The following is a 23330-nucleotide window of genomic DNA, read 5'->3' on the forward strand; positions in this document are numbered from 1 at the left end:
GAGAAGAGTTGGGTCGCCAGAAACTCCAAGGCACTGGCTCCAGCATTAGACAGGGTCTGCCAATTCTGTTCCTGGACAAGGATACAGAACTGACCTCTGTCTTTTCATCACGTCCTCTTAGAAAGTCTTGGTTTGGTCTGTGTAAGCATTGCATCGGATAAAAAAGTATCCTGGCAGTCTGGAGCCAAGGACTACCACAAAGTCACTTTAAACTTAGTTAGCAGTTTCCAGTTTTGCTCCAGGAAAAGGTTTCCCCAATATAACAACTCTGCCCCAGCAGGGGAGGGTTTCCCCAGGGAAATTGTTACAGTTTTTCTCAGATCCCCTGGAATTTGTAACAACTCTGCTCCCCTAGAGGAAGGACCTGCACAGCTCTGCTCTTGAGAAAGCCTCTCTGCTCTATCTAAATAAGGTCTGTAAGCATTCTGTACGGGATTCAAGAGATGTATTGGGAGAGAAGAATCCAGGAGAGTGGCTGCCTCTGCCAGAGTGTCAAAAGGCAGCTGCCAACTGAACAGGTACAGGGCTTATATAAGGCTTCTTGGGGTAGATTTTTTTTCCAGGGTGTAGATTTTCAGGGTGGGAATTGGTCGCATTTCAATCCCCAAGCTTGAACAAGCTCAGAGATTGGCTGGATTTTGTGCTCAGCGATTAGTTGTGTTTTGTGCTGTTTGGTCAGGGGCAGAGTGCGTTTCTTTCACTGGCCCTTTTTAACCTTTTGGCTCTGGTTTCAGGGCCAAAGTGTATTCTTTGGCTGGTCCTTTCACCCTACAGTCTGGCTCTCCCCAGTGGGTCAATAGTCTGGTTAGATGTGCATATCCTTTGCCTTCTATTTAAACTTTGACCTCATAAAGACAGACTTGATGTCCTAATGTGACCATATTGATTAAATCCCCCCTTTCTGCTTTCCACAGGCTCTTTAATTAATCAGCTGGCTTATTGAGGACGGGTGACTGGTCCTGACTTGGGGAACAGGTTGTGATCCCCAAGTTCAATAAACAGAACTTATTCCTGTGTTTTGGTATCTGTTACCAACCTTCCTTGTAAAAGCTATGTAATTAGAGTTAATGCTGGGAATGCAGGCCGAGGGAGACACTATGGCAGGATCAAAACTCTATCTTAGCCAGAACTTGACTTTGACTGTGGCTTTTATGCCTAGGTGGTGAAGGGCGAGGACGAAAACAGAGGTGGGGCCTCTGGTCTGAGAGCCAGGGCGGCCCTCTTTCTTCCGTGCCTTCCTTTCCGGGGCTACCCACCGCGGTGCCCGCGACTTCTGCGCTATGTTTGGCAGCTGAAGTAGGTGGACGTTAGTTAATTGAATACTTTTGCGAATCATCACGGCCCGAAGCAGGGGTGACTGCAAAGCGCTGGGATACCCTCCTGGCTCTCCTTTCTACGCCTCTACGCCCACGCCTCTGCTACATCTCCCCGCCTCCGACAACGTACCTACAGTTTGGACTACATCTCCCGTGATGCCCTGCGACCCAGAGGCTTTTCCATCGCCGCGGTCCCTCGACCCGGCAGTCTCCGCGGTGAGCAGGGGCGTGGCGCCCTCGATAGGCGGGGCATGACTCGGGGCGGGGCGGGGCGGCGGCCGCCTGCCTGGGCCTGGCAGCGGCCTAGGCGATGCCGCTGCTGGTGAACGGACGGCGAGTGCGGCTGCCGCTGTCGGCTGCAGAGCTGGTCCGAGCGCACCCGCCGCTGGAGGTGAGCGGGCTGCCCGGGCCTGCGGGCGGGTGGGCTCTCCGCAGCTTTCACTGGGGATCGGCAGAGACGTGGCCCAGAGAGGTTAGGTGACTTACAGAAGGTCGCACAGCACGCAGCGCGAGGAACACCGGGGCCCCCATCTACACTCGGCAGGCTCTACAGGTTGAGCGGCTCCCCGCATTACACAGTCCGGCTGCGGACAGGTGCAGGTGCGGGGTGGGGGGTGGGAGGAGCAGTCCTCTGCGAGCCCATTCCCGCCCCCTGCGGCGTGGGGCTCCTGGTTATTTTTAGCCAGAAGTAAGGGCTTCGCTTGGAAGTCACTGGGTCCGGGAGGACCGCACCCTGATGGATGGATGGGCTTTAGTTTCTTTCCTTGCGGGGACTTCTGAAAGAGGTCCCATGGTGAAGGCAGTGGTGACCAGATGCCCCACATGCTAGTCTGGAGTCTGCCCACCCATGGATCTCACATAGTGCAGTCTAGGAGGGGCCTGTTTCCTAATCAGAGCATCTTTAAAGACTCAGTTATTGCCTGAAAGATGTCCACTTTCACTCTCAGAGGTGAAGCCTGGGAGCCTGGAGTTAGGGAAGACATTCTAGAAGATTCCTCGGAGCAGCTGTGGGGGTTGTGTCCTGTCTGCTTACTTGCTGTTTTCCCTTGGATCTGTCTCCTGGAGCAAACGCTTCCTGAAGGCAGATGGCAGTGTGCTTACAAAATATTTGTTGGGTAAATGAATGGGCAGAATGGCCCTTGAGAACTACGGGGCAAGGAGACTGTGACTGTTAACTTGAATTTCAAGACAGACTGATCCTGCAAATCGGGCCAGGCACTGCCACAGGGTGGGTGAAGCCAGAAGTGATACTCATCAAATAAAAGTTTCACCCACCTCAAGGATTTTGGGGACTCTCTCCTATGTCTGTTTGAAAACTTCTAGTTTTGGTGGCCAGGACGCACATTGCCTGAGAAGGCAGAGATGAATGAGGTGATGTGGGGCGGTGCCTCTGGAAGCAAGGATTTTGGTCTGTTTAGGGAGACAGCCCAGAAGGGCTGCAGGGTGGAGAGGTGCCTGAGGAGAGAGAGGGCCATGAGAGGAGGCTGGAGTGTGGACTGCATCCCCAGTGATAGGGAAAGTTGTTCACTTTTCCTTAGGATAACGTGCTCTGTAGAGGGAAGTAGAAACTCGTGTCCTTGGTCACAGCCATTCTTCTCGTGGTTTTGGTGACTCCTCACAAGTGTTTTTGTTGTTTTTGGGACAGGGTCTCTCTACATACCCCCTGGCTGTCCTGGAACTTGGTATGTAGACCAGGCTGGCCACAAACTCAGAGCTCCTCCTGCTTCTGTCCCCCCAGCTTTATTTATTTGCTAGGTAATCCACTGTTTAAAAAGATTTGAGACAGGGTCTTACTGTGTAGCCCTGGCTGGCCTGGAACTCGCTGTGTAGGCCTGCCTCAGGCTCACAGAGTTCTTTCCCCTGCCTCCCAAATGCTAGCATTAAAGGTGTGCACACCACACCTGATTTTTTATTAATCTGTACACTCTGTGTATTTGTGTGAATGTATGTGCACATAGGTATGGGTGCATGTGTATACACAAGGAGGCCAGAAAGTGGCATCCAGTGTCTCCTCTCCATTCAGTGCAATTCCTTTGAGGCAGGGTCTCTCCCTCTATATGCTGTCAGTGGTTCTCTTGTCTACCCACCTCAGAGTTGGGGTTACAGGCATGTGTGGGAATCCTGGCTTGTGAATGTTGGCACCTAACCTCTGGTAGATTTCTCAGCAAACAGTTTTAACTACTGACCATCTCTGTAGCATCTTGTCTCCTCCTATCCCCCCCCCCTTTTTTTTTCTTTTGAGAAAGAGAGACAGAGACAGACAGACAGGCTGGCCTGGAACTTGAATGGTCTTGGATGCCTGAGACCTCCTGCTTCAGCAATACCGTGATTAGAGATGTTATCCAATGTGCCCATCATGATATACTTTTTGAATGACAGATATTATATATTAAATATGCCTATCATGATACTCTTTTTGAATGACAGATATTATATATTATATATGCCCATCATGATGCACTTTTTGAATGACAGATATTATATATTGGGCTTTTTTTCCCCCTTGGTCTTTCGATACAGGGTTTCTCTGTGTAGCCGCCCTGGCTGTCTTGGAACTCAAGTTTGTAGACCAGGCTGGCCTTGAACACAGAGACCTGCCTACCTCTGTCTCCCAAGTGTTGGGATTAAAGGCCTGCACTACCATGCCTGGCTTCCTGTGTGTATTTCATGTGTCAGTATTTTTTTTTGTTTTGTTTTGTTTTTCGAGACAGGGTTTCTCTGTGTAGTTTTGGTGCCTTTCCTGGAGCTCGCGCTGTAGCCCAGGCTGGCCTCGAACTCACAGAGATCCGCCTGCCTCTGCTTCCCGAGTGCTGAGATTAAAGGCGTGCGCCACCACTGCCCGGCTCATGTGTCAGTATTTTGTAAGTGCACATCACCATCAGGTAATAAGCCTGATTAGTATCTTCCCCGAACCCCTATTCTTTCTGCAGTTACACTTCCTTGGGCAACCACAGTCTGAACATTTTAAGTGGAAAATTCCAGAACACTCACTGATACTGTCCCCTCCCACCCCCTGCTTTCTATTTTGAAAGAAGGTCTCACTGTAGCTCAGGCTGATCACCAACTCATGATCTTTGCAGCCTCCCAGGCTGGGATCACAGGCATGTGCCACCATGCTGGCTAAGAAATACTCGTCATTATAGATGTTACTAGGGCAATCCCATACTGTTACCGTTAACCTGCTTCCCCATGTTCACGCACCAGCATGTCTGGGTTTAATGCTGACTGGTTTCAGGTACCCACTGGCCAGCCACAGTGGAACTGGCCCCACACTGTGCTTGACAGGATGAATACCTTTGCTCTTATTTTCTAGATTGAGGGCTGTGAGGGTCAGTCACACAGCGGTGGTTTGAGTGAGAATGGCCCCATAGGTTCATAGGTTTGATGCTTGGTCTCTAGTTAGTAGAACTTAGATGTGTCCTTATTGGAGGAGGTGTGTCACTGGGGGTGAGCATTGAGGTTTCAAAAGCCCGAGCCAGACCCAGTCTCTCTCTCTCTCTCTCTCTCTCTCTCTCTCTCTCTCTCTCTCTCTCTCTCTCTCTCTCTCCCTGATCAGGATGTAAAGATCTCAGCTACTGCTCCAGCACTATGCCTGTCTGCTTCCCTCCATGGACTAACGCTCTAAAATTGTAAGCAAGGCCTCAATTAAATGCTTTAAAAAAAAAAGAAGAGTTGCATCGGCACAGCGTCTCTTGACAGCAGTAGACCAGTAGACCCTGCACCAGGGCCCACGCTTAGAGGAAGTCAAGGTGAAACCCTGCTGTCTTCCCTCACTTTGGATGTTGTGTAATAATTCAGTACAACAGCCACTGCAACATGGGGCACCCCTGTAGGTGCTAGCGGTCAGGAGGCTGAGGCAGGACATTTGGGGACTTGAAGCAGTCTTGGACTACATAGTATGTTCCGTGGTAGACAATAGTGAGAAACGAGACTACTGGGGTCAGTGATCTTGAGTAAACCTGCTGGGTTTAGATTTGTCTGTGCTGTACTGGGGTGGAGCCCAGGATGTCCCACTCTGCGCTCCTGCTGCTGAGCCACACCCAGACTTCTTGCTAGTGATTTGGTACACACCCCATGCTTCACAGTGCAGCAGGCACTTCCTCACTCATGTGCCCTTGGAGGAGAAAGGTGAACTGGAGGAGAAGGGCGAGGGGTGTGGGCTAGCCCCTAAAGTTGCAGATAAGTATTTTCCTTTTCTCCCTGGCCCTATGCAGGGACAGAGCCCAGGGCTTCACACAGGCTAGACAAGTGCCTGCTTCTGAGATACCTCTAGCCCTTGTCTTAGGTGGTTAGAAAAAGTAAAAGGAATAATAATATTTTATCACAGTAAATCACATGAATTCAAACTTGCATATCACCTATCACATTTTATTAGAACACAGCCATATCCATGTGCTCCTCTGGCTGTTTTCACTACACAGTGGCAGAGACCTTTAGGCTTGTCATCTGGTCTGAGAGAAAAATCTGCAGACCTCCAGCAAAGAAAGCAATGCCATTCGGTAGGTCTTGGGAAAGGCAGTTAAAGGACTGAGTGCACATGAATTAAATGCTGAGAAATAGGAGACACTGTGACAACTGGGCCACTATTACTTTAGGAATATGGGATGGGGAGCTTGGCTTAGTAGACCACACGCCTGCTGGGGAGGCACAGGGACCTGGGCACGGAGCCCAGGACCCACATAAAGGCTTTAGGGTGCTTATGTAATCCCAGTGCTGAGGGGTGGAGTACTGTGGATCCCAGGTGCTGGGTGGCCAGCCAGTCTAGCCAAAATAGTGAGCTCCAGGTTCAGTGAGAGAGCCTGTCTCAAAGGCAGGGCCATCGAGATGGCTCATTCGGTAAAGGTGCTTGCTGCCAAGCTTGATGACCTGAGTTCAGTCTCTGGAACATACATGGTGGAGGAGAAAACTAACTTCTAAGGGTTGCCATCTGGCCTCCACATGCATGCCATGTATGTGGCACCACACACATGCATATATATGCTCATTCATGCATGCATACACACACACACACACACACACACACACACACACACACACACACGACAAAAATGAAATTAAAAACAAGGTACAGAGTAACAGGAATTCATGACATTGACCTCTGGCTTCCAGGTATACATACATGCACCTCACACATACACCTTTCTCACTCATGCACACCACACTCATGCACTACATGGCGCCTGTATCTCTTTGTTCCTCTTAGGCACACAAATATGATGAAGTGAGGCTTCATTCAGGAACAGCTTTTACCAAGTGGAAGGAGAGCAGGCTAGCCACTGTCCTGTGCTGTGGCATTTCTGGTTGCCTTTGCTTTCGTTTCTTGTGTTAGTTTTGAAATGGTAACTTGTTCTCACACACCACTTTTCTCATTAGTGGTGAGCCAGTTATGAACATGGTAAAAATCTGCCTTAATTCCTCCCCAAGGGAGGTCAGTAAAGGAACTGTAAAGAGGGGACAAGTGTCTGGTGTTCCACCTGGCTGGGGTGTGATGAAATCTGAGATTGGAGATGTTCTTGATTTACTCCAGGTTATACAGCCAGTCTGAACTTACGAGGTTTCCAACAGTTTGATTTGTTATCTTTTTCTTTCCTGTGTCCCATTCTGATCTTGTTGGAGATTGAATTCTGAATCCATAACCTCCTAGTTCAGTTCTTTTTTTTTTTTTTTTTTTTTTTTTTTTTTAAAGATTTATTTATTTATTATGTATACAGAAGAGGGCACCAGATCTCATTACAGATGGTTGTGAGCCACCATGTGGTTGCTGGGAATTGAACTCAGGACCTCTGGAAGAGCAGTCAGTGCTCTTAACCTCTGAGCCATCTCTCCAGCCCTAGTTCAGTTCTTAAATTGAAGGGCATATCCTCTTTTAATTATTTCCTAGCATTCAGACAATGGGAATTCATTAAAAGAAGATAGTGCTTAACATGTCTTGGATTTTATTAAGTAATTAGACACAAACTTACATTAGCCAGGCATGAGAAATGGTAAGAAGTTGATACAAGACCAAAGCAGGTGTGGGGACATTGACAGATGACTGTGCTTGCTTGCTGGGGAATTGGTGGCAAGTTGGAAGGAAGGTAGAATTCATTTTAATAGTGTGTCAGCTCACCCCACGTGAGTCTGCATGCCCAGGCTGGGATTGTAAGCATGTAAGCATTTCCTTCCATGCCCAGCCAGCTTTGCCTTTGAGACAGCCTCCCTGTAATGCACACCTGTAAGCACAGCACTCAGGAGGTAGAGTGGATGGTTTTAGGACAGCCTGAATTACTTTGTCTCAGACTCTTGAAGAACTATGATGTCTCTTTTCTGGGTATTGGGATCTTGTGTCATATGTACTCTCCTAGTCAGAGAGAATGTTCCTGCTGTCTTTCTTCACCAGCCTTCAGTAGCCAGTATAGCACGGTTCAGACATGCCAGCCTGCTTCCTACTTCTGAGTACACATCGGCTCTTTCCACCTCTCCAGGTCAAGCCTCACTAATTCATACAACTATTTTATTCTGTTTCAATTAAACAGGAAAGAGCCAGACTTCTCAGAGGTCAGTCTGTTCAACAAGTGGGACCCCAGGGCCTTCTGTATGTTCAGCAAAGAGAGCTTGCAGTGACCTCCCCAAAGGATGGTAGGTTAGGAAGCAGTGTGTTGGGCCTTATCCCAAAGCCTACTGGCTATTTTATGTTATTTCCTTTTTAAACAGGCTCCATCTCCATTCTGGGTTCTGATGATGCCACTACTTGTCACATTGTGGTCCTGAGGCATACAGGTATGATGACAGAGATGAAGGAAACCATTTGTTAAACTATCCCAACCATGTGGGACCACTGATTTTCTCAGTTTGAGTTTCCTGGTGTAGAATATGAAGCCATGTCTTATCTGCATGATGTCTCCCTGGTGCCCTGGTCAGATGGGTTGGCTGTGCAGCATGGACCCTTTCAGTTTTCTTACAGGGTGTCTAAAGATGAGGTGGTCTACATGGCTTGCTTCCTGAAATATAAGGACTAACTCATTTTACCCTTGTTCTCCAGGTAATGGGGCAACCTGCCTCACACATTGTGATGGAACTGATACCAAAGCTGAAGTCCCCTTGATAATGAGCTCCATAAAATCCTTTTCTGACCACACTCAGTGTGGAAGGTAAGTTCCTGTGCTTGTACACCTTGATCATGGGTGGTGTCCACACTTGGATGGATGGAGTGATGGAGGGTCAAGCCAGTACTGGACTTTTTGTTGGACAGGGAGGGCCTGACTATGTAGTCTTGCCTCTGATTCCCTAGTGCTCGGATTAGGGGATGAGACAACATGTCAGGCTTCTGTGCTGAATTTTAAATTGAGTTTGATTTTGAACTTGTGTAAAGTTGGGATCTTTGAATCTCAGATATTAATTTGTTATGGCCCAGACAGAAGGTGTTTTTGTGAGCAGTCACTTGTTCTAGGGTCTAGAGTAGGCAGTGCTCATACTCTGAAGCAGGCAGGTCAGGAATTATGTGGGAAAGACTGGAGGAGGAGGCAGGGTCAGCAGTGACCATATCACACAACTCAGCAAGCTGAGTTTGAGCATGGGTGTACAGTAAGAACCAACCCAGACTGGCTGTGGCTCAGCATTTCATCCTTACCCTGTGACACATGGTCGTGTATCGGAGCCACACAGCTAGTTAAGTTCTGGCCTGTGACCCAGGCCTGGCTGTCACTTGCTCACATGACTGGCCCTGCATTACACTTGGCTCTTATTTTCTTGGTAGCCTTTGAAGGAACTAGTACAGTCATATACAGGTGCTTAGAATCTCAGAGACACTATTGGTCAACTTTATTTGTGCCTCAAAGCCAAGATCCTTTTAGGTGGAGGTGCTGAAAAGTTCGAGAGTATTCTGTGTGGGTGGCCAGGTGACACTGCACTGAGAACCTTGGATGAGGTCCTGATAGCCTTGCTGCTGGCCTTGGCAACCTCACATGCACCCCATTGTGCCCACAAGTATTTTCATTATATGCTGTGGAAAAGGTCCAGAAGCATGCTGTGGAAGTTCATGGGAGCCAGGACTAAATATCCATGAAAGCAGCATTTAGTCGTGTCTTGTCCTAACTCTGATCATGTCCCTCTCTTGGCAGGCTGGAAGTGCACCTTGTAGGAGGCTTCAGTGATGATAGGCAGCTGTCACAGAAACTTACTCATCAGCTTCTTAGTAAGTTTGCCAGCTGCCCCCCCCCCCCAATATTATACCTAGTTTTGTTTGGTTTAAACAACAACAGAAAAGGAGCCGGGCAGTGGTGGTGGTGCACGCCTTTAATCCCAACACTCAGGAGGCAGAGGCAGACGGATCTCCAAGTTTGAGGCCAGCCTGGTCTACGGAGTGAGTTCCAGGACAGCCAAGGCTACACAGAGAAACCCTGTCTCAAAAAAAAAAAAAAAAAACACCAAAAATAAACAAACAAACAAATAAATAAATAAAGCTCTCTAGCAGTCAGATAAGGCAGAGGCAGAAGGACCATGAGTCTGAGACCAGCTTGGGATACATGTGAAAATCTGTCTCAAAACAAAACAAAGCCTGGGGTTGTAGGCCATGTGGATGGAACTATACAGACTGTACAGAGAGTGCAGCACTAAATTCCCAGGTGCTGGTGGGATGGGGACAAGGCCTCCCCATTTTGACAGGGCCATGGTGTTGAAGCCCCAGCTGGCTGTGGCCTCGTGATCATTGTGCCTCAGCTGAGTGAAAGAATTACAAGCCTGTGTCAGAGATGCTCTTTTAAAACAGCAGTTGGTAAATTCTTGGAGAGTACATACTCTGAGCTGTATAGCTGTACAGAAGCGTTCTTTGTAATCTTCAGAAAATGAAAATGGTCTTTTAGCCCTTTCTACTAAATCAGGAGAGACAGACGTGGTGTGCATTAATTGTGAAATAGGTGTACGCTAATGCCATACCTGCACTGGAGCAGCCTGCCAGCTAGGACACTGGCACTGTGGCTTAAGCCTTGTAAAGGTTCACATCCTTTGACTCAGTAATTCCCCTTCTTGGAATCCATTCTAAGAAAGTCATCTAAGGTCGCACAGAGAGGCTGACAAGATGGCTCACTGGGTAAAGGCACTTCCCACCAAGCCTGAACAAGTTTGGTCTTTGGGACTCACACGATGGAAGCAGAAATATGACTCTTGTAAGTTGTCCTCTGATCTCCCCATGTGCTTCACGGCAATACATGCGCATGCACACACAGTAAGAAAATGTAAAAAACCAAATCCTCCAACAGAGATTCCGACCCAAAGATGAGCAATCCCCAGTTGTCCTGAGAAGAGTTACAAAGCTTCCAGAAGCTGTTACCTGCTGAACCAGGTCTGGAGGTCCATGCTTGCAGCTCAGCAGTTGGAAAGAGACTGAGGCGGAGGGTTGCCTGTTCCTAACCAGCCTGAGCTACACAGTGAGGCCAACAAAAAATGCATAACAAAAACCACTTGTGAATGTTCAGTGTGGTAGAATATATCTTTAATTCTAGCACTTCAGGAGGCTGGGGCAGGTGGATCTGAGTTCAGGGCAGCCTGGTGAGACTGTGTCTCAAACAAACTTTACTAAGAAGTGTTAACTGCATGGGAAAAACCTATGTCTAACAAAACAGTCAGGGCATAAAGTTACGTGGTGTTATTGGAGCATCACTGTCTCTGTTAGGAGCTCAGCCGTGCACAGAAACTAAAAGCTAACCTACAGTGGGGTGACGGGCATTCAGAACCTACTCTCTTCTGTTCCCTTGTCCAAAAACATTCACAAAATTTTTGCTCTGGTGACTGGGCTCAGTGGTTAAGAGCACTGGCTGCTCTTGCAGAGGACCCAGGTTCAATACCCAGCACTTACATTACCACAACTCTCCTGTAACACCAGTTCCAGGGGATCCTGTAACAACCATTCATATGGCACACATACAGTGCAGCCAAAACATCTATACACACAAATATTTTTGCCCTAATAGACTTGAGAAGAGCCGGTCTCCTCTTAGGACTCCACCTGATGTGGGTGCTGGGACCTGAACACATGTCCTCTGCAAGAGCAGAGTAAATGCTTTTAACCACTGAGTCATCTCTCAAACCCCTGAGGCTTTTCCCTATTAGCCTGTATTAATTACATATAACAGATTTCATCTTATTTTTCATTTAGTGCATGTAGACACTTAGGGCACATGTATACCATATAGCTTGAGTATGTTAGTCAGGACAACTTGTGGGAGTGGGTTTTCTCCTTCCACATGTGGGTCCAAGGGATTGAACACAGGTTCCAAGTACCTCTACAGATTGAGTCTTCTTGCTGGCATACCCTCAACTCTCCCCCTCCACCACTACTATTTTTTTTTTTTTTTTTTGAGACAGGATCTCATGTAGCACAGACGGGCTTTGAACTTGAATGTGCCACCATGCCTGTTTCTGTAGTGCTAGGGGTTAAACCCATAGCCTTGAGTATGCTAGAGCATGCTAGGCAATTACAATATCAGCTGAACTATAGCCCCAGCCCCTAATAGGATGTTTTTATGCATATATGTAATATATTTTGATCGCATTCACAGAGCCCTGTTACTCATTCTTGGGTACTTTTTTGACATCAATTTTGAAATTCTAATTGTAGGTGAATTTGACAAACAAGATGATGACATTCACTTAGTGACATTATGTGTGACAGGTGAGTTCTGCTGCTTTCACCCAAACCAGGGGTATAAGGGTTCAGGAAAGTTTTGTCTGTACCCTTACAACAGCTACCATTAGGATAGGAATTGTAGAAGACAGTCCACAGAGACTGTCACCTCTGGATGACTTGTCTCCACTACTCCTTATCTCTAGGTAGCCTTCTCAACACCAGGTCCTACCCAACTAATGCTGCTTCTCCAAAGGCCCTGATATCAGAGGCTTCTCTGTGCTCCTGGGAGGGGAGAGCGCTGGTGAGCTGCCCTTGTGTGGCAGAGGCAGGGTTAGGCCTGTTAGTGGCCCACCTGGGGCTTTGTATTGAGTTTTTCCTTCACATGGAATAAGAACAACTGTTTAGCAGTTCTACTTTCCTTCATTTCTTAGAATTAAATGACCGGGAAGAAAATGAAAACCACTTTCCAATCATTTATGGCATTGGTAAGTAGTATTTGTATTAGAGGGCTTCATGGTTCCCATGTGGGTTAGAGCAGGCTGACTCAGGTTAAAGGTCTGAGTGTGTAGTCATTCCATCTGTACTACTGTTGTTGGGTTTGGATCCTTGCTCCTATACATTTACTGTTAAACCCTGGGCAAGGGGCCTGACCTGACTAACCTCTAGCTGTGAGGTGTTAATGTCCTAACGATAACGTGTGGAGAGAAACAGTCAGTGTACCACATAGGTTATGCCCACCTCAGCTGTGCAGCTTAGTGTCACATGGGTGGGTAGTCTGGCATGTTTTTCTCTAGCCAGTGCTCAGGGGGAAGGCATGAGGCATTTGGATCTCTGTATACTATGGGAATGGAGTAAAGTTTTGATTTAGAATGAAGATCCCACAAAACCAAGTTCAGAACTGTCAAACTAAAGGAAGCCCAGGGCCTTCCTCTCTCTAGTCCTGAGGCTAGCAAATTGCAGAGGGCTTCTGGTGTGTGTTCATGATATTTAGGTAGGTGGGTGATAAAAGACACTGGCACTCCTTATTTTATTCTGTGTCACTTTGCGTAGCCCTAAATAGGGCACAGCTTTTCACTAGTGTTTGTGGTCATAGCAAAGCTTTGACTACACATGCCCTGAGGGCAGAGTGCCTCAGGGGCTGTTCCCCGTTGCTACAGAGGCACCTCAGTTGTCTCTTCAGATTCCATTCTTTTCTGATTCTGGTTCTTATGTGTAGTGTTGGAAATGGTGAAGTCTGTTTTGGATCTTTGCCGATTTAGAGTCATTCCCTATCTGTTGCAGCTGTCAACATTAAAACTGCAGAGATTTACAGAGCTTCCTTTCAAGATCGTGGTCCAGAGGAACAGCTTCGTGCTGCAAGAGCTTTAGCAGGAGGCCCGGTGAGTAGGAGCCCATCTTTGTGGGGTGAGGAGAGGGGGAACCCTAAGAGCCTCAAGTTTTTAGAGTGGAGGAAAGTTGTGGCTACCTCCTTACCAGGAACCAGCTCACTTCCTTATGGGTTAGAGGAATAAAGAGTGAGTTTAGTTTCTAAGTGCGAGATACTAGTTAGTTCTCTGCCTGAAAGATGGAGGTGTTGGTAAGAGCCTGGATCTGTGGACAAAGGGGGACCTCTTCCCATTAACCTTCCATAGTGAGGACTGGAGAGAGGGGGAGTGACAAGATGCTGCATTGTCCACACTTTGGCTCCAGTCACCAAAGAGTAGTTTGGTGAGTCACTCCAAAAAATTATTGAATAGGTCAGTTTAAAAGTTTAATTTTCAGCCGGGTGGTGGTGGCACCCGCCTTTAATCCCAGCACTCGGGAGACAGAGGCAGGCGGATCTCTGTGAGTTCGAGGCCAGCCTGGGCTACAGAGTAAGTTCCAGGAAAGGCGCAAAGCTACACAAACCCTGTCTGGAAAAAACAAAACAAAAAAACAAAAAACCCTAAAGTTTAATTTTCTAGCTGGGCAGTGATGGCACACATCTTTAATCCCAGCACTCTGGAGGCAGAGGCAAGCAGATCTCTGTGAGTTCAAGGCCAGTCTGGTCTACAAACCTCCCTCCCAGTTTAATTTCCTTAAGGTACTGTATTTTTCCTTATTTTTTTGGTAGTGCTGTGGATGGAATAGAGGCATTTGCTAGGAAAACTTTCTGCTACTGAGCACTTCTAGCCTAGGCCCTTTTTATTTTCAGACAAGACCTTGTTATGTAACCTAGCCTCAACATTTCCCAGGGCTGGGATTACACAAGTATACAACTGTATCCTAGTCTCTATGATGTTTTTTAATTAATTTAAAAGAAGACTTATTAATCCCATTTGAGGAACAGGTAGAATGTAAAAATGCCCAGTGTAAGCCTGGCACGATGGCATACATTTTTAATCCAAGCACTTGGGAGACAGGTGGATTGCTGTGAGGTACAGGCCAGTCTGGGCTTATGCAGCTTTTTAATAATGCCAAACAGGCTCTGAGGAGATGGCTTGCTATATAAGCATGATCCACAGCACTGACATGAGAAGCTAGGCATGCTGGGCATGCTTCCAGGCCCAGTGCTGGGGAGAAAGAGGCTGACTCTTAGGGTTTGCTGAGTCTGGAGCTCCAGCTTTAGTGGAAGACCCTGTCTCAGGTCACAAAAGCAACTGAAGACATGGGACATGGCTCTCTGGCTTCACATAGGTGCCAGCAGGCCCCGAATCAGCTTTGTTTGTGCAGCACTAACATTGCAGTAAGAAGATGTCTGGGGTTAAAGAGATCTGCTCTGCCAGTCTTTTACCATTTTCAGGAGTCCTAATTTTGTCTTTTAAAAAATGTTGTGTTTCATATGGTCTTGCTATGTATGTAGCCTAGGGTGTCTTAGAACTTGTGGCAAGCATCCTATATCAATGTCCACCAATTACCATGATCAGCTTGGTGGTTTTTTCTTTTTCTTTTTTGAGACAGAGGGTCACATTGCAGCCCAGGCTGGCCTGGAACTTACTTTAGGATTCCTTTTGTTGTTTAGTTAATAGACATATTTCAGACTGAGTACCCCTCTCAGAGCTGAAAATTACCACTGGCATAATTTGGGAATTCAAGGAATTGTCTGTTGGCAAATCAGCTTCTACAGAGCCAGTTGTGGTGGTGCACACATCCCTGTGACCCCAGATTGGGATGTGTGGCAGGATTTCAAACACTCTTGACTGTGGATTGAGTCCAAGGCCAGCCCAGGCTACATGAGACCTCAAAAATAAAACCAGGTGAGGTGTGGTGCTATACACTTTTAAAGCAGGCAGATCTCTAAGAGTTTGAGGCCAGCCAGGTCTACCACAGCCAGACCCTGTCTCAAAAACAAACAAACAAACAAAACTAAAAAACTCCTAACCTTTCTTTTATGCTTTTTGTGAGACAAGGTCTCATTGTCATCCAGGCTGTCCTGGAACCCAAGGTGATCTTCCTACCTCAGCCTCCTGAGTGTTGGATGGCAGGTGTGAGCTGTCATACCTGGGCATCAGGCATTAGGAGCTGTTTATGTTGCACGATGACTAGCTGCTTGGGGTATGAGTGAGGAGGTGTGGTATTTGTGCAGCCATGAGGGGTACAGGCTTTAGTCAGACCTGCTTATCTTTGAGGCACTGCTGATGCTCACTGGATATGTGACTTGGGACTATTCTCACTGTCAGCTTCCCCTTAGAAGGGCAGAATGCTGTCTTCTTGTAGGCTTGCCATCAAAACTAAACACAGCAATACCCAGGACCAAACACAGGAAAGGCATTTGGTGGTGGCAGCTTTGTTATTATGGGAGGTTCGCAGTTTATTGGCTAATGGAACAGCCTTGGAACTAGACTACAGCAGTGGTAGGGCAGTGTCCTTACAGCCTGTCATGGAAATGGTTCTTTTAGATGATTAGCATTTATGATGCAAAGACAGAACAACTTCGAATAGGCCCGTATTCCTGGACGCCATTTCCACATGTGGATTTCTGGTTGCAGCAAGATGACAAGCAAATACTAGAGGTGAGAATTTACAGGTTGGCTAAATCCTAAATCTCTGGACCCTGGTTTCCCCATCTGTAAGAAAAAAAAAGGTTTAGACCAGCTAATAGCTGCTTCTCCTTCAGTGGGTGAGACTGACATTCTATTGTCATTGGCAGACGCTTAACTTTTATGGCAGTGGGGGATTAGTAACTTCCTGGTAGATGTTTACAGGTGAAGCAGTAAGTAGTGAAATGTGTGTAACAGATGTACAGAGGCGCTGACACTGAGACTAGCCCGGTGAATGTGTATGTGGCCCAAAGCTACTCTGACATTGTCATCTAAGCCGGGAAGGTGTACAGTCTGGCCCTGCTCATGTCCACTGTCTTGTCTTTTCAGAACCTTTCTACTTCTCCTCTGGCTGAGCCCCCCCACTTTGTTGAACATATTAGATCTACCTTGATGTTTTTAAAAAAATTCCCATCTCCAGCAAATATACTGTTTCCTGGAAATAAAGCTCTCCTCTACAAAAAAAATGAAGATGGCTTATGGGAAAAGATCTCTCCAGGGAGCTAACATCCAAGTTACCAAAGAACACAGCCCTTTGGCCTGCTAGAGACCACTGGTGGTTTGGAATCTACACCTGTGCAGTTTGACTTCTTCCTTGCTTACTATCTTTCAAAATAAAATCTTATTTTGGCAAAGGCATTTGTTTAGATGATTTTTTGCTCTACTACAAAGAATTTTCACCAATCATGAGGGATGGAGGAGAAACCATTGGCCTTGCTGGTGAGTAGGCAGTAACTTTAGAGACAGGTTGGTCAGGAAAAACTCTCTGTTCAAAAGTTACTCTTAGAAACTTCCTATCAGAGGCTGAGGTGGTACAAGCCTTTAATCCCAGCACTTGGAGGCAGAGGCAGGTAGATCTCTGACTTCAAGGCCAGCCTGGTCTACAGAGTGAATTCCAGAACAGCCAGGGCTACACAGAGAAACCCTGTCTTGAAAAACAAACAAACCAAAAAAAAAAAAGAAAAGAAAAGAAAAGAAACTTCCTATCTGTTTGGAAAGAAACAGTTGAGCTTATTACCTTCCTCAGAGACAAGGTCCTGGGAGGCCAAATTCAATACATATGATGCTACTAAGATGCCCAATTAGGGTTATGGAAGTTATTTTTTTAAGAACGTTTATGTTATCTGATGAAAAGTAAGATTTATACCGAGTTCACAGGTAGCAATTTCAAGAGCCTTTATTTAAGCCAACATCAGATAGTGTCTCAAGGTAAAATTCTGTTGCAGCAAAACCAGGTAACAATTCCAAATGTATAAAAACATTGAAAAATCAATCAGTTCAAGGTGATAATTTACCCCTCCCCATGTCACCTGCTATACTTCATTGCATCAAATGAACAGGGAAGACTATATTTAATCATTTGCACCAAAAAAATGGAAAGATTGCATCTTGACAAGTGGCAACTGTCAAAAATCACATCAAATCAGTGTAATTATAGGCTTAAAGTGGTATAACTAAGGCTTCCAACACTACAGTCCACAGGCCCACCATCTTAGCATCTTCCATTGTTTGACTTTTAGGGACTAAAAAGGCACGGGGTGGGGCATCTTAGGGCACTGCAGGTGATGCAGTACTTGGGAAATACAAATGGATGAGAATTAGGCAGCAAGCTCTGGCTTGTTAGCCCGAGAGAGGCAACCTCTCTGGTTCTTTCCTGAGTTGGGCCCAGGGTGAGGACAAGAGAAGCTGCAGCCACCTCATGAAAAGCAGGTCGAAGGCTTGCTTGCTGCAGCCTTCACCGTGCTGCACAGCAGACGACACTGGGCTCTTCATGGCGGCCTCCAGAGGGCTTTCTGTCCTGAACTGACACAAGCACAGGGCACACTGGGCACCAACTTAAAAGCATCACCAGTGTTTAAAAATAGACTTAAATATGGTCAGGAAGAGAGCTTATAGTTAGTTACTATTAACAGATGAGTCCTTAACTCTGTTTACAAAGAATGTGTAAAGGAGAAAAGGTGCAGCAGGGGACAGTCCTAGTGCCACAGCTCATGTGTGCACAGGCTTCAGGAAAGGCAGCAGAGGGTTCTGATACTCTCACTCGGGTCCTACTGAAACCCATTTCCTGATGCCAACCAGTGAGGCAGGCATCTACGACAACTTGACTGAACTACAGACCTAGTAGACAGAAGCATGGAGAAGAACCCAGAGAGTCACTGTATGCAGCCTAATCACGCTTAGGTTCAGAGAGAGAAGAGAGAACAGTGTTTCAAGTGGAAGGTGCTTGAAATCTACATGTTCTCTCAGCACAAAGTGTTTATGGTACAGGAAGGTTATGGTACATACCTTTCAGGTATGCCTAGGTTGGGCAGGCCAAAATAGTCAATTGGTGGTTGCTCAACTTACACATAAAGTAATTGCCCCCCACCCCCCAGAAAGCCTGGTTTTCCACCATTATCTGTGCAAAACTCCCAATTTAGCACAAATGGCAGAAATTTCTATCATATTAGCATGTGGCACAGTTCACATTTTCAATAAAACTTCATCTTTCCTGAAACAAGAGTCAATGCAGGCTCAAGCCCAGTATTACTGAGCTTTATCTTAAGCGCTCCAGTCCCTCTACCTGAGGGTGGTCATCTTCCGGATGCTGGGCCTTGTTCTGCAGGGCCTCAGTCTGTCTGGCCATGGGGGCAGGAACACTTGGGGCCTGCTCAGGGCAGTGGGCCTCTAGGTTGCTGTGCTCGGGCCCACCGGACAGCTGTTCCACCTTTTCGAGGTCTTCAATGTGGCTGACTGAGCTGGTCTCACTCACAGCATCCGAGCCTCTCAGGGACCTTTTAAAAGGTTTCTGGCCTAGAGAGACAAGATGAACTATGCTGAGGCTGGTGGGGGGACATCTTGTAACAAAGGTGCCGTGGTCCTGCATGGTCACTGATTTGGCAGGAATGCTGGAATTCTGGCTTGCGTCTTAGAGGTGAAGCGGGAACTAAAGAGCATTGTGACACTGTACTGCTCCCCAGGCCAGTGCTTCTGTGGTGCCCCTAGCGGGAGGGAAGTGCCTTTGTTAAAGCAATGCTTGCCTTAGGAGTGCCATGGAGCTAAATCTCAGGTGCCTGAACGGTTGTTTCAGTGAAGGGAATGGAGTTTTGGATTAAAGAAAGGAACATAAGGAACAACAAATAGAAGTGGTTTTCTTCTGTTAATGAAGGTGAACTGTGGAGAGGTTTAACCCACCTGGAAGTCGCTGTTTGCTTCGAGTGCCTGAGGGTGTAGGAGGTGGCGTCACTCCTGTACCTTGTACTTTGTAGACATATGTGTGTTCTGTGGACTCCAGAGAACCTGTCAGGAAAAAAAAAGTGGCAGGAGCTCCTGACATAGCCATCCTGAGATGTCACTTGCCCTCAACTGGCTTTGTATCTTAATCAGCATAGAGCCACTATTTAGCTTCCCATGGACTGAACTGGAGCAAAACTACCCTGCAGTTGCTCACATCTCTCTACAAGCTCCTTGCTCCTGGGAACGCTCCATCAGTGTATGCAGTGTGCCGGGACCCATACCCAGCTGCAAAATGCACTTTAGCAATGAGCAGATGCTCCTGTTAAAGGCTGAGGTCTGACAGATAAAACGTTCCTTGTTTGTGGTGTTTTGAGACAGTCTCATAAAACCCTGATCCTTCAGCTTCAGCCTCCTAGATGCTAAGATGATATCCTTCTGCCACCACATCAGGAAACTCTTATGATCTTTTGCTATCTTGAGAATCTAGCTATTATTTTCTGGAGAAGGAACAAAGGAAGAAACATCAAGTTTTGAGAGTATTTCTTTGGTAGGACAGGAAAGGAGTCACAGCTGTTAGCATCTCCCAGCAAGTTGCCAACAGTTGACTGCCAGTCACTGGTTTAAAATAAATACTGTGTGCTACAATCTTTAGGTTCCCCTTTCAGAAGGAGCCCTATCCTGCACAAAATACTCAGGACTACTGTGGGAAACAATAGTCCTTATGCCAGTGTCCACACTGCATTGTCCCCAGATGAGGGCCAGTTGGATAGGCATGTCCTTGTTCCAAGGAAGACAATGTGCATGCTGTAGAGTGGCTGCTTGCTTTCTGACGGTTTCAGCAGAGGCTGGGGGAGATGATATGGCAGTAGGGGCAGACTGCCTCACTTCAGATTCCTGGCAGAGAATCGGGGAGGTAAAAAAGCATGACAGGTTCTAGGAGGGAAAGGCAACTGGTCAAAACTTTGAAATAGCCGGGCGGTGGTGGCGCACGCCTTTAATCCCAGCACTCGGGAGGCAGAGGCCGGCGGATCTCTGTGAGTTCGAGGCCAGCCTGGGCTACCAAGTGAGTTCCAGGAAAGGCGCAAAGCTACACAGAGAAACCCTGTCTCGAAAAACCAAAAAAAAAAAAAAAAAAAAAAAAACTTTGAAATAACAGATCTAGGCACAGGCCAGTTGGAAGTCCTACCTGCTGTTAAGTTAAAACTTCTTCCCTTTTGTGAAGCTTGGACTGGAGAAAACCAATTCAGCACGGACCCTACCACAGGGATCTGCCGCAACACTCCCTGTAAAACATAATCTTTGTTCAGGATGACCTGCTGAGCCTGCTCTGCTGGGATGCCAGCCTGGCAGACTCCAACAGTCACCTACCTCTTCCAGAAGCCGCTCCTCATTTGCCTTCTGCAGTTGAACCTGAGCCTCCTGAATTCCCTTCCGAACGACTTCTGTCATGTTCTCTAGAAGCTGCAAAACCAAGGAAGATACTATTTGTCTAAGCTTCTTGCCCAGGGCCTGGAACTTCTTACACAATCAACAGCATTGGTGACATTTTCCCACAAGTATGTCAGTAGATGGAATTCTGCACTGAAATACCTGAGCAAAAGCTAAATAGAAAATTAAACAGAAGAAGATGAAAGCTCATGCAGATCCAAGCAGACAGAACTTGTTGCCTGGCCTCATCTGCTAAAGAGGAGAAATAACAAGTTCCATTCTGAATGTTTTATCAATGAAAAGCAAGCACTGTTTAATGTTGAGAGAAAGTCAGAATTAACAGCTAAGACTGGGAAAAACCAACAGTGAACACAGCCAGCTCCTTGGCTTTTTTTAAAACCTCTTCATCCCCTCCCTACCCCAAAGTAAACTGCAGCACGTGTTTCTGTCTGCTCTCAGGCAAGGATGGGTTGAGTCTGACCACTAGCCTTGTACCCTGGTCTTCCATGCTACCTGACCAACAGAGGAAGGTCTGTTTCTGGTGGCATGGCCCTTATCAGGAGCACCTGTGTTGTTTGTCCTTAGGACTCAGCTCCTTTTAGGAAGTCTCACCTCAGTGCACTGCGGATGTGAGCACGCCCCCAAAAGCTCAGCTGCCCTAAGCCACAGCATTTGCTGCACAGCTTGGTGTACATGGCTCTTCCCCAACACTGCCTGGTGAGGTCACTGGGGGCAGCAACTGTGTCCAGGCCACTTAGTATTCCTCATGCCTGGCATAAAGACCTAGCTCTCAGGAAAGCAACATTTGGCAAAGAATGAAATGAACAGACATTCCCCAGTGTTGTATTGCAAAAGTAAGAAAAGACATGAAACACTAATTCATCTTACAGACCCTTGAGTTTTCCTCAATTTCCCGGGCTGTGACTGCAATGGTCTCTACTAGTTCAGAAATATCCACATCATCACTTGCCAGGCCAATGTAAATGCAGCTCTTCATGCTTTTGTACTCAGGGCCTGGGGGAAGAAACAGGCAAGGCTGGCTCCCATGTCCTCAGGACAGTGGGAAGCCAGGTCTGTCCTAACTATGAGGAAGATGCCTCTAACAAAGGAAAGGAAGGCTGGAGAGCTGCAGAGGGAGGGAGACCTTACTCTGGGAGACACTTAACCTCCAGTTGGTCCTAACCCAGAGCTCTCCCCTCTGTGGCAACGAAAAGCATCTTCCTTAAGCCCGTTTGACATGGTCTTCTTAAAGTTCACAGTGACTTAGGCAAGTAGTTCTTACCCATTTTAAATATGAGGTCAGATTCCAGTTCATTTAACTTTTTCAGAAGTCCAGTGTGTATTTCCTCACCCTCTGGATCAGATTTCAAACTGCTGTTATCATCATTAGCATGCTCATACCTAAAACACCACAGCACAGAAACACATCTAAGATTGAGCATCTCTTCAGACAGGACTGTGGGTACAGTAGAAACTCCCAGAGATGAGCAGAGATGTGAAGTAATCTTTTAATAACATCTAAGCCTCAGGTTGTGCTCCAGGAAAACGAGAGTCTGGGGGTCTTTTATTTACAAGGAAAAAGGGAAAATGAGAGGAAAGGAAGGTAGCCCAGAAGACTGTGAGGCCAGTACAGCTCTCTCCCTGGGAACCAGGCTTACCCTGTAAAGCTCTGTATATTCCACAGAGTAACCATTTGTCCACTATGTGTCTGCCCTGGGCACTTGTGAATTTGCACAAGCAGATAGCACACAGTGACCCCTGACTCACTGAGCCCATTGGTGGGCCAAACTATCTGACTACATATTTTATAGACCTTTCTAAATACTCCAGAACATCTCAGTGAGTTCTTAGCAAATATACTCTAACTTCACCTGGGTATGTAAGCATCAGGACCTACTTGTCTTTGACAAAGTAGTCCTTCACATCATGAAACAAGTCAAATCATTACCTGACAACCCCGATTCCAGGCCAGTTGGGGTCATCAACATATAGGAGGCCTGCTGTCCCCTCTACCTCCTGCCTGAACTCTTCTCGGAGCTGTAGTGTACAGGTCAGGACTGGCAGTTTGCTTTGGATGCAGGTGATGAGTTGATCCACATCTTCTCCTCGAGTTCCTAACACTGAAAACACCCACAGAATGTTCGAGAAAGACTTAAAGAAGGACTTGGTGGTGGGGTAGGGGGGTACATGAAGGGGAGACTCTTTACTACTAACAAGGTCAAAGGTCAAAAGCCCTCAGTAGTAGCTGAAATTTTTTTTTTTGAGAAAGGATTTCTCTGTGTAGCACCTGACTGTCCTGGAACTCAGTCTGTAGACCAAACCAGGCTGGCCTTGAACTCAGAGATCCGCCTGCCTCTGCCTCCTGAGTACTAGGATTAAAGGCATGTGCCACTGCCGATGCAGCCACCACCACCTAGCTTTTTTTTTTTTTTTTGAGACATGGACTCATCCTGTAGTTGAGGCTGGCCTTTAACTCCTGGCAGTCATCCTGCCATAACTTCCAAAGTGTTGGGATTATGGGCATAAGCTACTATACCTGACCTTAATTTTTTTTTTTTTTTCGAGACAGGGTTTCTCTGTGTAGCTTTGGAGCCTGTCCTGAATCTCACTTGGTAGATTAGGCTGGACTCGAACTCACAGAGATCCGCCTGGCTCTGCCTCCCGAGTGCTGGGATTAAAGGCGTGCGCCACCATCGCCCGGCTCTAAAAAATTTTTTTAAAGTTGTTCCATGTAACTATAGAAGGATCAGGTAGCAAAACCTAACACAC

The 23330-nt window shown here is 46.9% G+C and overlaps 2 protein-coding genes across 11 annotated transcripts in view; one reads left to right on the forward strand and one right to left on the reverse strand.

The window, feature by feature from the left end:
• Positions 1–1558: 1558 nt before the first annotated feature.
• On the forward strand, positions 1559–16556 carry Ntan1 (N-terminal asparagine amidase). Of its 5 annotated transcripts, none has more exons than XM_052759583.1 (10): positions 1559–1707; positions 7832–7934; positions 8010–8075; positions 8338–8446; positions 9416–9489; positions 11911–11964; positions 12351–12404; positions 13201–13298; positions 15777–15890; positions 16248–16556. In XM_052759583.1, the coding sequence occupies exons 1-10, from the start codon at positions 1627–1629 to the stop codon at positions 16422–16424; spliced, it is 930 nt and encodes a 309-aa protein (XP_052615543.1). In that variant the 5' UTR covers positions 1559–1626; the 3' UTR covers positions 16425–16556. The 5 variants fall into 5 exon arrangements, with proteins under 5 accessions (XP_052615543.1, XP_052615544.1, XP_052615545.1 ...); XM_052759585.1 differs by lacking the exon at positions 7832–7934 and adding an exon at positions 4873–4945 and having other exon boundaries at positions 1592–1707; XM_052759587.1 differs by lacking the exon at positions 1559–1707 and adding an exon at positions 5051–5065.
• Positions 15842–23330, reverse strand: part of Pdxdc1 (pyridoxal dependent decarboxylase domain containing 1) — a 59066-nt gene continuing 51577 nt past the window's right edge. For 4 of the 6 annotated variants that reach the window (XM_052759572.1, XM_052759573.1, XM_052759569.1 and 1 more), the window contains 7 exons: positions 22510–22681; positions 21844–21962; positions 21454–21575; positions 20502–20594; positions 20320–20416; positions 19092–19196; positions 17079–18710 (listed from right to left, as the gene is read on the reverse strand). In XM_052759572.1, the coding sequence (XP_052615532.1) occupies positions 18454–18710; positions 19092–19196; positions 20320–20416; positions 20502–20594; positions 21454–21575; positions 21844–21962; positions 22510–22681 (965 nt within the window). In that variant the 3' untranslated portion in view covers positions 17079–18453. The other 2 variants (XM_052759575.1, XM_052759574.1) reach the window with 2 other exon arrangements.

The sequence above is a fragment of the Peromyscus californicus genome, unplaced genomic scaffold, assembly GCF_007827085.1.
Source record: "Peromyscus californicus insignis strain IS unplaced genomic scaffold, ASM782708v3 Scaffold_3__1_contigs__length_106647218, whole genome shotgun sequence".
NCBI classification, from domain to species: Eukaryota; Metazoa; Chordata; class Mammalia; order Rodentia; family Cricetidae; genus Peromyscus; species Peromyscus californicus.